Raw genomic sequence first — 13,682 nt, 5'->3', positions numbered from 1 at the left:
TATAGGGAAGGGGAGCAGGGGCCCTATGGGTATAGAGTAGAGACCTCAGTGATCACTCAAAGCACACGATAATGTCATGTGTTTGATTTATTGTACACTGCTAATGGTGTCTCTATGTCCATAGAAATTGGTTTATTTTCTGTTGTGTTTGTTAAAAAATGCTACACACTATAGTATGAAACATACTCCATCCGATACATCTGTTTTGTTGGAGATGGGGTTTTACCACAGCCATACTACAGCCAAGTTCCTGAGACAGGATGGAAGGTTTTCAACCTTCTTCAACCATGTATACTTGTCTTAAAGCCTGCTTTGTTTATATTTACTACTGCTACTTAATACAGACAGTAGCATGTGCAGTTCAATACTTGCCAAAGTTGTGAGAGGTCATGACCTTTAGTCCCTATATAACCCCAGGGTTGACCTTTGACCTCTTGGTGACCCCTGCTCCCCCTTCTCGCAGGCTGCTGTTTTGTGCCCTCATTGGCCTTAGTTAGTACATCCAACTGTGTTGTTGTTTATTTATGTATTTATTTTCTCTGAACAACATGTTTGCCTCTCTGCAATGATCTATTCTTGAACTGTACAAGTTTGTTTCTTGCTGTCTGAAACGTTCTCTTTGAGTTTGCACAGAATCCCCCCTCTCTCTCACTCAGGGCTCCTCCTCTCCAATCAGGAACACCTCAATCTCAGCTCCCCCTTTCCACCTCGTCACTGATTCGGTAAAACATCTGCCCCTCCCACTGTTGTTGATTTGTATTGGCTATCAGCCCTGCTCATGGCCCACCCACTAAATCTCCTCCCCCTGGCAGTAGCGCTCTCTGATTGGCTTAATATCCCCTCCTTACACTCTGATTGGCTTAATACCCCCTCCTCACACTCCCCTACTAGTAGAATTGTAGAATCTCTTTCCCTGCTGTCAAAATCCCGCTTCAATCTAATACCAGCTAGACAAGAACTAGATGTATAGAATAACTATAAACATAAACTGCAGTGCAAAATCTAGAACATGGTTGTGATCCATAGTTCTGTTCAAAGTTGTCACATTACTAAGAAACAGAATGAATAGTGACAGAAGTATAGGACATGGCACAGAGTAGTATATGAAATGGTGTGTGTATGTTCGTGTGTGTTTAGATGTGTGAGTGTGTGCTTTGGCCTGTGTGTTTGTGAGCATTCGATTACACAGTGGGTACTGGGGGGTTGTTTAAGGGTTGTTTTACACCAATGTTACGCAGCAGACCACTGGGCTATCAGTGATGCCTGGACCGAGGGGAGAGGGGGCAGAGGTGGCACCAGAAGACTGGATACATACACAACACAGTAGGATACCATGGTATTCTCTGATATTATACTCACTGTTTGGGCCCCCTCTGCTCCCTCTGCCTTCTCAAGGATCAAATTAAGCATACATGGACTGAGAGGTGGAGGGACTGTGGGGAGGGGCAGGGTGGATACGTGGACTGAGAGGTGGAGGGACTGTGGGGAGGGGCAGGGTGGATACGTGGACTGAGAGGTGGAGGGACTGTGGGGAGGGGCAGGGTGGATATGTGGACTGAGAGGTGGAGGGACTGTGGGGAAGGGCAGGGTGGATACGTGGACTGAGTGGTGGAGGGACTGTGGGGAGGGGCAGGGTGGATACGTGGACTGAGAGGTGGAGGGACTGTGGGGAGGGGCAGGGTGGATACGTGGACTGAGAGGTGGAGGGACTGTGGGGAGGGGCAGGGTGGATACGTGGACTGAGAGGTGGAGGGACTGTGGGGAAGGTGGAGGGACTGGGGAAGGGAAGGGTGGATACGTGGACTGAGAGGTGGAGGGACTGTGGGGAGGGGCAGGGTGGATACGTGGACTGAGAGGTGGTGGGACTGTGGGGAGGGGCAGGGTGGATACGTGGACTGAGAGGTGGAGGGACTGTGGGGAGGGGCAGGGTGGATACGTGGACTGAGAGGTGGAGGGACTGTGGGGAGGGGCAGGGTGGATATGTGGACTGAGAGGTGGAGGGACTGTGGGGAAGGGCAGGGTGGATACGTGGACTGAGTGGTGGAGGGACTGTGGGGAGGGGCAGGGTGGATACGTGGACTGAGAGGTGGAGGGACTGTGGGGAGGGGCAGGGTGGATACGAGGACTGAGAGGTGGAGGGACTGTGGGGAGGGGCAGGGTGGATACGTGGACTGAGAGGTGGAGGGACTGTGGGGAAGGTGGAGGGACTGGGGAAGGGAAGGGTGGATACGTGGACTGAGAGGTGGAGGGACTGTGGGGAGGGGCAGGGTGGATACGTGGACTGAGAGGTGGTGGGACTGTGGGGAGGGGCAGGGTGGATACGTGGACTGAGAGGTGGAGGGACTGTGGGGAGGGGCAGAGTGGCACTGCAGAGTGGATACGTGGACTGAGAGGTGGAGGGACTATGGGGAGGGGCAGGGTGGATACGTGGACTAAGAGGTGGAGGGACTGTGGGGAGGGGCAGGGTGGATACGTGGACTGAGAGGTGGAGGGACTGTGGGGAGGGGCAGGGTGGCACTGCAGAGTGGATTCGTGGACTGAGAGGTGGAGGGACTGTGGGGAGGGGCAGGGTGGATACGTGGACTGAGAGGTGGAGGGACTGTGGGGAGGGGCAGGGTGGCACTGCAGAGTGGATACGTGGACTGAGAGGTGGAGGGACTGTGGGGAGGGGCAGGGTGGCACTGCAGAGTGGATACGTGGACTGAGAGGTGGAGGGACTGTGGGGAGGGGCAGGGTGGCACTGCAGAGTGGATACGTGGAAAACAGAAGGGTGTTAGCCTCTTTGCCCCCTCGCCTTTCAATACCTAACATGTTTAATCAAGATAATTAATGATTGCTAGATGGTGTGCCTAATTAGGCACGGTGTACTGTAGCTCTGCTCTCTCATTTCTCAGAGATTTAGATGTACACTCGCTGCCTGGTGAGGCTCTCTCTCACTTTTCTCCACCCCTAAAATTAGAGACTAATTAATTGGAGGGGAAAATGGAAACAGACAGGAGAGTAGAGGACAAGACAGGAGAGAAGAGGAAATGCCAACTGTAAAGCCATCCAGGCAGAGCTGGTGGGGTGTACTGTATCCTCCTTCCTCCTTCCAGGAAGTGTTAGCACTGTGTTAGGAGGTTGCTGTTCAGGTACTTTAACCCTAGTTGTCACTATACAGACTGGGTCCTCCCAGGCTCACTGGAAAGAAGTGGCAATTGTTACAGAGTGGACGATCCATGTGAAAGAAATACCAGTAAACTGGGTAAGCTTTGTACCCTTGTTTGTCGACTGGGAACCACAGGATATCGCCTATCTAATCTCTTCTACCCACATTGTTGAGACAGAACACCGAAGTGAGCATTTAGCTGAAGAGTATTGCTTGTTTGATTGAAGACCTGGATTTTATTTGAGCAGCAGGTCTATGTGTCCCTGTGTATACGGGAGTTTCCTACGCAGCTTCATTCTCTCTCACTGAACTCTCTGTCGCTACACATCATAAAGACAAGGGAAATGGTGTTGTATTTCAAAAGCTACTGATTGCTTTTTAATATCACTGCCTATGGCAGAAGGGGGGGGGGGTATTGGTTGTATTGCCCTTTTACTTGAAATGGAATTTCTTATAATGTGATTTTTAATCCGTCTGTCCAGCGGCAATATGGAATCAAAGGTTTAATTGTTGTCTTGCGAGCGGCCATTTTGTGACACTGTTCTTCTCGAACTCTGTTTCTTCTAGATGTGTGTTTCTTGTGGGAGTATTTTAATATAATTAAGCAGCTTTCAAGCCATTGTGTTGAAGTATGGATGGACAGTTTATTGTTGCATCACGTCCTGATAATAATCTCAGTAATCACATACCCTCTCGTGTTTTATTGCTGTATAATTTCTCAGACAGTATGTCATCCATGATGAAGAGGCATTGTAGAGATTGTACTGTGTCTCTTACTTCCAGCCAGGCATCCAGGCAGAGAGAGGCAGGCCACAGCCACACTGGGCCTTGTGATGTGATGAGAGGAGATTAGATGACAGCATAGACACTGGAGAAGTGGGGTGACACAGAAATAGACTGCTAGATGGGAACTGTGATGATTCTCTACAGTATTTGTGGATTACAGTACCAGTGGAGAAACAGCTTCTCAGGAAATCTTTGGAATTCATTGTCTATCCTTTGTGTTGTTCAAATGCAGCCATGCAGAAACACACACTCATACGTACACACATTCACATATGTACACCTGGTAATGAACAGGCGTAAAAACACACTGTTAATTTGTTAATTGGCGATATAGGCTAAGAGTCCTGTCACGACTCACTACTTTGAGTTCATAGTTCATTGTTTGTGCGTGCATGTGTTTGAGTGTTACTTTGTGTGTGTATGTGTGTGTGTACATGCCTACATGTGTGTGTGTGCATGTGTGTGTGCGTGAGAGCCTTAGCAGGGTGTTCAGTAATGCCTGTATAAAGTAATCAGTCTGACCAGTGAGGCGTAGGGAGAAATAACCAGGGGTGAAAATATTCCCAACAATTACATTTAGAAAGCTAAATAAACAACGCAATTGAGACTCAAAGCATCAATAGGCACATGAAGTGTCTCTAATTAGACATTTGCATTATTCATTTATAAGAATACCATCATTATCTAGTTGAATGCATATAAATGAAGGATTCAACAATGTGAATAATAAGATGAAGAAGGGAAATATAATGTGTATTCATGCCAGTGCACATACAGGTGCCTGGCCAATAAGAATCGGACCTGCACAAGTTACACATGTATCTCTCTTTTTACATGTTGGTCATTTAGCAGACACTTATCCAGAGTGACTGACTGGAGCAATTAGGGTTAAGTGCCTTGCTCAAGGGCACATTGGCAGTTTTCACCTAGTCAGCTCGGGGATTCGAACCAGCAACCTATCGGTTACTGGCCCAACCTCTGAACCGCTAGGCTACCTTAACCACTTATGAATCCTATTTTGAATCACTAGTTTGAGTGACATCATGTGCAACAGTGTCACTGCACTTTTCTGCACAGACTCAAGATGATTAGAATAATGTCGGAACGCAGTAGTGCCTTTGTTGACTTGATTATCCCACTCACTCTGTGTTGGTTAGGATCCCCTATATGTTTGTTGTGTTCACATAGTAGGAGCAGTGATCAATCATTGAGGAATAAATCAGCCCTTAGTGACATATCCACCCATGTGGTTGTGTATCTTGTCCGGCCCAGCCCCCACACATACCCCTTAGCCCTGAGAGAGCTAGAGAGAGAGAGAGAGAGAGAGAGAGAGAGAGAGAGAGAGAGCTAGAGAGAGAGAGGGAACTGTGACTCACTCTGAGTGTAAGTGTGTGTGTGTGTGTATGTGTGCGTTTGTATCTGTGTGTATTATGTTACAACGTGTGTTAATTTGACTACTTTGCAGTCAGATGACAGTACCACTGTACAATATGACGCTCAAATGTGCCAAGTGCGGAGTTATCTCGTCGGCTGACGTTTCTACCACAGCTACCAGTAACGCCATGTTAGTTCTGCTAATTATTTACCCACATATTCTATACTGCTTTCTTTACCTTTGTTTCCTTTACCTTGATATGCCTCCTCTACTTCCTCCTCCTCTTGTTTATATCTTTTTGTTTCCCCCCCTTTTCGTTCCCTCTCTTCCCCTGTACTCTCGCTGAGAATCATTGGGAATTTGTTCTCCAGTGCTGTTCTTGTAAGGTGTGTGTGTGTGTGTGTGTGTGTGTGTGTGAATCACAGACTGCAGAAAAATAGCTTTAATATAGGCCAGAGTGAAAGTGCAAGGCTCAGTGGCTTTCAGCTATGTAATGCCCCCGGGCTATGGATGGATACAGTAACTCTACATCTGTATCGGCATGGAGGAGGTTTTCACGGGCAGTGCACTTGACTTATCAATTAGTGTGTGTGTGTGTGTGTGTGTGTGTGCGTGCGCGCGCGCTTTGGGTTTCTGTTGCCAGGCCTGACGTGTAGCTATATTTTCTGTAATGTGTTATTCAGTGGGAGTATGTCTGAATGCTTGGATCTGTTTTAAACAACACCTAGAAACCTTTCGTTCAATCAACTCAGGACAGAATTGACAAGTGGACATGTGAAACAAAGACTCTGAAGAGTTGAGAAGTTAGGGAAAGAAATACACATGTTGATAAAGGAGAGAGAGAGAGACATTGTCCTGTAGAAACATATGGACCAGAAGACAAGTCCCTGTCCACTTAATCACACCTCTGCCCTCTGCCTCTTGCGTTTGTCTTTATGTTACGTTTCTTTGCTTCATTTCACTTTTGTTCCTCCTTTACTCACCTCAGCTCCTCCTTTTCCTGTTGCTCTTGGTCTCATATGTTTTATTGACACATCCTAAACGTACATGCATATTGTATATGTCAGTTATGGAACATATATTTCAATTGATGATGGATGTATGTTTTTGTGTGTGATATTAGCATATGTACTGTAGCTACTGTAAGTATATTTAAAACATCAAGCTATGTACCTATACCTTGTTATAGGTTTATTATACTGTACATAATGCCAATCATTTCAACAACGAGGGCAACATGCAGTACATAGATGCCTTTTTTAGGAGTAGATATTGTATGTATTACATTTGACATGCTTCTATTGTAATTAGAAATATACATGTCATTTTTAGTATCATTGAATCCCATTTCAAACAAGTAAATCATTGCAAATTGTATTAAATAGAGACTAGTTGTTTTCCAGGAGTGTAGTCTTTCCCTCTTTGTGTGTCTTCTACTGACTGTAGTACTGACCATGGCCCTGGGCTGCTGTTCCCCTCCCATCCTCCAGGGCATCGCTGTGGAGCTCCTGTGTGGTTCTGCCTCTCCTGGCCCTCACCTGGATGTCTGCTGTCCTGGCCATCACCGACCGACGCTCCTCCCTCTTCCAGATCCTGTTCGCTGTGTTTGATTCGCTGGAAGGCTTCGTCATCGTCATGGTGCATTGCATCCTGCGCAGAGAGGTACATCATTCTTTACCCTGTTGTCACTCTGACACATTTCACCTTGATGATACTCTGTCTCCTACTCTTTTTTATTCATTATTATTTAAAAATAAATGTATTGGTTGGTGTGCTCTGTGCTCCACTAGGAGCTAAAAGGGAAAAGTTGATTAAGTAAACTAAGTCATTGGTTGTTTTGAGGGTGATGTGGAGGGGAGGAGGATGAGCAGAGAAAAATCTGACTGTGACATTGAAAGGTGTTTATGATGGTGTACTGTAGGTTCAAGAGGCAGTGAAGTGTCGGGTAGTGGACCGCCAGGAGGACGGGAATGGAGACTCAGGGGGATCTTTCCAGAACGGACACGCTCAGCTTATGGTAGTACCAATGGAACGTTATTCTTCATCTTAAACAATGTCTAATATACTTGATATGTATTACATGCTCTTTGTTAACAGGTTTTCTATACATTTCTTTTCTTCGTTAGACTGATTTCGAGAAAGACGTCGACATGGCTTGCAGAGGAGGTAAGAGTACCGGCAAAAAAAAGAGTGAGTTTATGCAGGGTGTCCGTCTGTCTGTCTGCCTGACTGTCTGACCGTCTGTATGTCCGTCTGTCTGTCTGTCTGACCCTATACAACTCTCTCTATGCATGTGGATTTTTCTTTGAGTTCTGTCATTAAAAAGTTGCACCTGCTTTTCCCTATCTGCTGTACACGTATTGTGTTTTAGCAGCACCCTCCCATTCCACAGCAGCCGCCCCTTATGAAGCACAAAACACTGTTTTGACATGAGATGCACCACATTACTGCAGCATAACGCAATTTAGCCCAGCCATTTGGCAATAGGGCGGTGGTGTGCGAACGAGTGCGGAGCAGTAATCTGTGGATAAATAGGGCTGTCTGAGTCTCCCACATCTTCCCCCACATCCACCGGCAGGCGGGCCGGCCGTGCTATAATTATGTACCGACCAACAGTGCAGCATCAGATAGAGGCTCTCCTCTGGTGTCCGTTGGGAGCGGACGGAAATCTGATTATCTCCCGAGAGGATATCAGGAAAAGCATCTGGAGCAGAAACGCCATTGAGACGCGAGACACAGCAGACAAGCCCACTGAAGGGGGAGATGGAATATAAGAGGAGTGAAATGACTTTTTCTTTGTATGAGTGTGTGTGGAGCGGTGGGGACTGGGGAGTGATTGTAAGATATTTTGTCATGCTGACAGGAAGTTGTCTGATGCTGTTGTCTAGCCCTGTGCTCAATAGTGAGATGCACACCACAGCAAGCCAGCAGTTGCAGTGAAACAGGGTCACGGTGTAATATTCAAACTAATGATCAGAAGTTCACGGAAGGCAGTAGTCACTAGTTCAATCAACAGTGGGAAGGTTTGCACTCATTCTATAGCATGTCCAAGTCTGGGCATCTTGAGAGTCACCCTCTCTTTATCTCTGAGTTTTGCGTCCTCTCAAATCTCTCTCTCTCTCTCTGTTGCTCTCCCTCCCTCCCTCCCTCCCTCCCTCCCTCCCTCCCTCCCTCCCTCCCTCCCTCCCTCCCCAGGTACTCTGAAGCGTTCCTCTCTCCAGGGTGATGAGAAGCCATCTTCCCAACCCCTGACCCTTCAGAAGGGCTCTAACTTCAACACCATGCCTGCCAGCATGGCCAAGGTCCACCTCCAGAATGTGGCAGACTACCCCAGTCATACTCTCACCCTGCGCAGGGAGAAGGGTGGCGCCACCAAGGGCATCAGCACCGAGCTGCCGGGAGCCAAGTCCATCTACATCTGTGACGGGGAGCTCTTTAAACAGCTGGACGGGGAGCTGTCTCCACGGGGGACAGGGGAGGCCGGGGGGCCTGAGGGCACAGGGTACATCATCCTGCCTAACAACAACAACACTGGCACCCTGGGGCGACCCGGAAAGGGCAGCAAGGAGGACACGACGGCCAAGTACAACATCAGCATCGAGCAGCAGATGCCCCAGACCAGGCTCATCCACCTGGCCAACTCGGCGGGGGTGGAGGGCGTCCCAGGTTTCGCGCTGAAGAGCCTGCCTGCAGACCTGGTCAGTGTCTCCTGCTCAGAGAAGGAGTCGCCCGTCCACAACATGCAGAACGTCTCCGGAGAATCCCACATGATCAACAGCATGTGTGAACAGGGTGATTCTGGTAACTCTGGAATGATGTCCAAGAGCGAGACCGTGTCCACGCTCTCCATGAGCTCCCTGGAGGTAAGACACACACACACACACAACCGCATGTTCTCACCATATGACTTGGGAAGGAGATGGGACAGCTTGATCAAAGAAAATATCAGAAACTAACCAGTGCCCTTTACTGTCAATATGTGGTGGTACTGTATTCATGGCATAGGATTTCTGTTGAGATATCTTTATAGTCGCTATCCTTTTCTGTGTAGTAACAGCACTGTAGTGGCAACATGTACTGAAATATCCCTATCTCGCCTGGCTCGACAGAACACCTAGATCTTTAAAAAGGTCAGGTTTTAGTATTCTCTCCTTGACTGTGCCAGTCCAGTGGGGGAGCTCAAACTCAGACTGCTACACTGACCAGCACACACACACGCACAGCTAGTCGTGCCAAGCCAGCCAGTCAGATAGGCAGCCAGTCAGATAGGCAACCAGTCAGATAGGCAACCAGTCAGACCTCTCAGCCTTCTGGTGTCTTTTCACCTCAGGGCCAAACTCGCTCCCCTCCCAAAATGCTGTTCATGCAAGGTCGCAGCTGCCAGGGCAACCAACAACCAAGCAGCCTGAAGGTCAGGCCTTTCTTTTTCTGCTCGCTAACAAAGGTCACGCGATCACAAGCTGTTTACTGCGAGGATTCACGCCAATGGGGTCAGGATTAAGCAACATGGACGCTCAGTTTGTCATGAGTCACTGTTTCCACTGAGAAACTGTCTTTTTAACTGATTTGAAACTAACAGTGAAACAGTGAAATGCTGAAGAAGACATCACCATTTTGTCTAGTCAGACTCACACAGCATAATGATGATAGCAGAATGTATCTTTTAATCTTTCCCTCTTGTCTTTCTCCAGAGACGAAAATCTCGCTATGCGGAGCTGGACTTTGAGGTAATTTCAGACTTCTGCATTTCTTCTGAAATAATGTCTTGACGGTTTGACAAACTGTCTCTAATGTCTCAATTCTGCTTCCAAAAATCCACTAGAATTGACATAATCCTCTTTTCTCTATAATGATGGTGCATGGGACTGCATAGCAGATCATATACAGTACTCTATCTAAGCTTTGTAGATATCTCTGGTGGATGGGAGCTAAATTAAGGATTTTTCTTTGATGGTAGTTTTTTATGTGTTTGGTCCGTGTAGAAGATTTTGCACAAGCTATGTTGTTGTTTAAGGATGATTGATGTTTTTTTCTCTGTTCATACCAAAGTATTACCATGGTATATAACACACTGTGTAGATATTGATGGTGGATAAATGGGTGGTTGGTTTTCCTGTGTGATTGTCCCATGTAGAAGATCATGCACACACGGAAGCGTCACCAGGACATGTTCCAGGACCTGAACAGGAAGATCCACAGTGCAGACCAGGACAGGGCGTCTCCGCCTGGCGATGGGAAGGCAGGGAAGAGGTGGAGTGTGTCCTCAGCAGGCAGCGACAAGACCATCATGAGTGTACGAAACTCTTGTCTCTCACTCTTATCTCTTTCCCTCTCTCTGTCTGTCTGTCTGACTCCCTCTTTCTTTCTTCCCCTTCTCCACCTCTTCTCTCTACCTCTACCTCTCTCTTCCCCTTCTCTACCTCTACATATCTTTTCCCCTTCTCCACCTCTACCTCTCTCTTCCCCTTCTCTACCTCTACCTCTCTCTTCCCCTTCTCTACCTCTCTCTACCCCTTCTCTACCTCTACCTCTCTCTTCCCCTTCTCTACCTCTACCTCTCTCTTCCCCTTCTCTACCTCTCTCTTCCCCATCTCTTCCCCATCTCTACACCTCTCTCTCTCTCTCTCTGTCTGTCTCCTCTCTGTCTGTCTCCTCTCTCTCTCTCTGTCTGCATGTCTCTTGCCCTTTGATGATTTGGTCTGTTCTCTGGTTCACCTATTCTCCTCTCCTGCCCCTCCCTCTATCCAACAGGACAAGCAGCAGACACCCAGTAAGAGAGCCTGGGAGGGCATCAGGAAGACCCAATCTCCCCCGTCGTGGATGAGGAAGGACCTGGAGCCCTTGGCGGCCTCTCCCCTGGAGCTGCAGAACGTGGAGTGGGAGAAGGCCAGCGCCACCATCCCTCTGGTGGGACAGGAGCTCATGGACCTGCAGACAGAGGTGTGAGACTGAGACAGAGAGACAGACGGAGAGAGAGCAGCCAACCCCGCCCCCCAGCCCAGCTCTCAGACAGACAGACAGACACCTTCCCTTCCCGAAGCTCCACGTCTCAATCTCACTCTGAGAACCAACGACCAAATGATCAATGACCAACGAAACGGGCAGGGGTGTGAGAGAGAGAGAGAGAGAGAGAGAGAGAGAGAGAGAGAGAGAGAGAGAGAGAGAGAGAGAGAGAGAGAGAAGCTCCTTTATGTTAGGACCCAACTAAGAGAATGAGAAAATGGGAAGACATACAGAAAGAGAGAGAGGGAGAGAGAGAGAGAGAGAGAGAGAGAGAGAGAGAGAAGCTCCTTTATGTTAGGACCCAACTGACAGAATCAGAAAATGGGAAGACATACAGAAAGAGAGAGAGGGAGAGAGAGAGAGAGAGAGAGAGAACAATTGCCTGTTAAATGGGGGGGAAGAGAACAGGTTTGCAGTGCATTTTGTTATATGTTCTTATTGCTGCTGGAATCAGTTTTTTGTTTACTATGTCAGACAGTCATATATCTGGTCTGTTATTATCCACATTATTACTTCACTGGACACATACTTGAGTCCCTCTCTCCTCCTGGTAGATCTCTGTGGAGGGTTAGCCAGTTTGGCAGTTGGGTGGTGTAGGTAGTGTAGGTTAAAAGGACAGACTGCAACTGCCTATGGACTCTTCACCAGCCTGCTAACAGATCACCTGGACCAGCCATACAGTTCATGTTCCAACCAAGCCTTTAGGCAATGGACCTGGTCTGGACAAGACCTTCACCCAACATACAGTACATGTTCCAACCAAACTACATGTCCAGTACATGTCCCAAACACGCCTAGGCAGTGGAGGAGGCAGACTGCTGGACCATAACCATGTGCCTCTCCATGCCAACTAAGAGCCCCGTCCCCCCCACCCTCCACTGCACTGTCAGACAGAGTCCACACCCCCTTGACAGGAAGGGAGCAGATCGATGACATCAGCCAGCCAAAAGGGTGGAAAACCCTTCCATTGGTGGGTACCATAGTGACATCAGCATAGACCAACAAGAATGAGATATCTCATTTGCGGATGCCCTTAATGACATGACTGAAAGCCAAGATGGCCATATCTCATTGGTGGAAGCCTCTATGACCTCAGCAGAAGCCAAGGAGACACTGTTTTGATTGGTTGTCTGATTGCTTGACGTACGAGCAGGCTTGGTACATTTGTGGCAAATTTAATTCTGCTTGTTCGGCAAATGCAGGTGGTAAAAAATGAAGGACACTCATGTCACAAAGTATATAAAGAATTATGCTTAATATTGACAATGGAAATGAATAAATATAAAAATATATATGATAAATACTGTATAGGACATGACAGAGGTTGTGACTGCAGTATGGGGTTAGGATTAGTTGCACACAGAGAAAGCACAAGGCTCTTTTGGAGTCCTGTTGTACAGCAATGTAATTACTTCAACAGAGTTCTACAGAATGAATTTTAGCCTATAAATATCTTTCTTACTGTGCTTGGGGATTATTGTTGTCATTATTATAATTATGACCATGATTATTCACATTACATCTGCCTCCGAAATGGCACCCTATTCCCTATGTAGTGCACTGCTTTTGACCAGGTCAAATGACAGGAATTAACACCAGGTTAAAAGTAGTGCGCTATATAGGGAATAGGGTGGCATTTCGAACACATATTATGATTCCCCTCCCATCCTTTTCAGGGTACTGGAATATGAGTGTTCTGTAACTCCATGTAACAGTGTGTGTTTTGGTATCACTGACTGTCACTCCCTCCTCAGATCTGTACCTGTCTGACATGAACCCTGACCTCTGTCCCCTGACCTTTAACCTCCACCGCCCCTCCACCTTTTTAGTTCACAGGGGTTGACTCTTTGTTAATGTACAGTTTTCAGAGCACAAAATGAATGTGTCATATTTCTAATAAAAATATATCTATATAATAAACTATCTGTTGTCCTGGTGCATTTGTACTGCCAATATACAATTCCATATGTCAGCATCGCACCCCCCCACCCCCCCTCCAACATCTTAAACTAAAAAAAAAACAAGTAATCTCCCCATTCCCCTGTCGTGTTTGTACTGTATGTTTTAAAAATATTCCATAAATTTACTTGGAAAATGTTTTTCCCATAATGTATATGTCAAAGCACAAGGCATCCGACCCAATTACCTGGAGGATGATTGAGGGCTCGAACTGTGTGTTTGTGTGCGTGCTTATGTGTGTGTGTGTCTGTGTGTGTGTGCACGTTCGTCCATGTGTGTGTGCTCGTGCTTCCGCTTGTGTGTGAGATTAGAAATGGGAAGGCGTGTGGCTGTAATGACCTAAGCATTATTTACAGCCCCTGAACAGACACCCAATCTGGACAGCAAGACGCTCGCTCGGCTAATAAAAGA

The 13,682-nt window shown here is 47.3% G+C and overlaps 1 protein-coding gene across 1 annotated transcript in view; it reads left to right on the top strand.

The window, feature by feature from the left end:
• The window catches only part of LOC139390807 (adhesion G protein-coupled receptor B1-like), a 69,403-nt gene extending 56,497 nt beyond the window's left edge, over positions 1 to 12,906 (top strand). Inside the window, exons 25-33 of the mRNA XM_071138212.1 lie at positions 657 to 722; positions 5,400 to 5,498; positions 6,800 to 6,971; positions 7,231 to 7,326; positions 7,436 to 7,475; positions 8,505 to 9,172; positions 10,001 to 10,036; positions 10,444 to 10,602; positions 11,061 to 12,906. Coding sequence (XP_070994313.1) covers positions 657 to 722; positions 5,400 to 5,498; positions 6,800 to 6,971; positions 7,231 to 7,326; positions 7,436 to 7,475; positions 8,505 to 9,172; positions 10,001 to 10,036; positions 10,444 to 10,602; positions 11,061 to 11,255 — 1,531 coding nt within the window. The 3' untranslated portion in view covers positions 11,256 to 12,906. The remainder of the gene's footprint in view (positions 1 to 656; positions 723 to 5,399; positions 5,499 to 6,799; positions 6,972 to 7,230; positions 7,327 to 7,435; positions 7,476 to 8,504; positions 9,173 to 10,000; positions 10,037 to 10,443; positions 10,603 to 11,060) is intronic.
• The last annotated feature ends 776 nt before the right edge of the window (positions 12,907 to 13,682 follow it).

The sequence above is a fragment of the Oncorhynchus clarkii genome, chromosome 3, assembly GCF_045791955.1.
Source record: "Oncorhynchus clarkii lewisi isolate Uvic-CL-2024 chromosome 3, UVic_Ocla_1.0, whole genome shotgun sequence".
Classification (NCBI taxonomy): domain Eukaryota; kingdom Metazoa; phylum Chordata; class Actinopteri; order Salmoniformes; family Salmonidae; genus Oncorhynchus; species Oncorhynchus clarkii.
The sequence above is the reverse complement of the archived record's forward strand: the minus strand, read 5'-3'. Positions and strand labels throughout refer to the sequence as shown.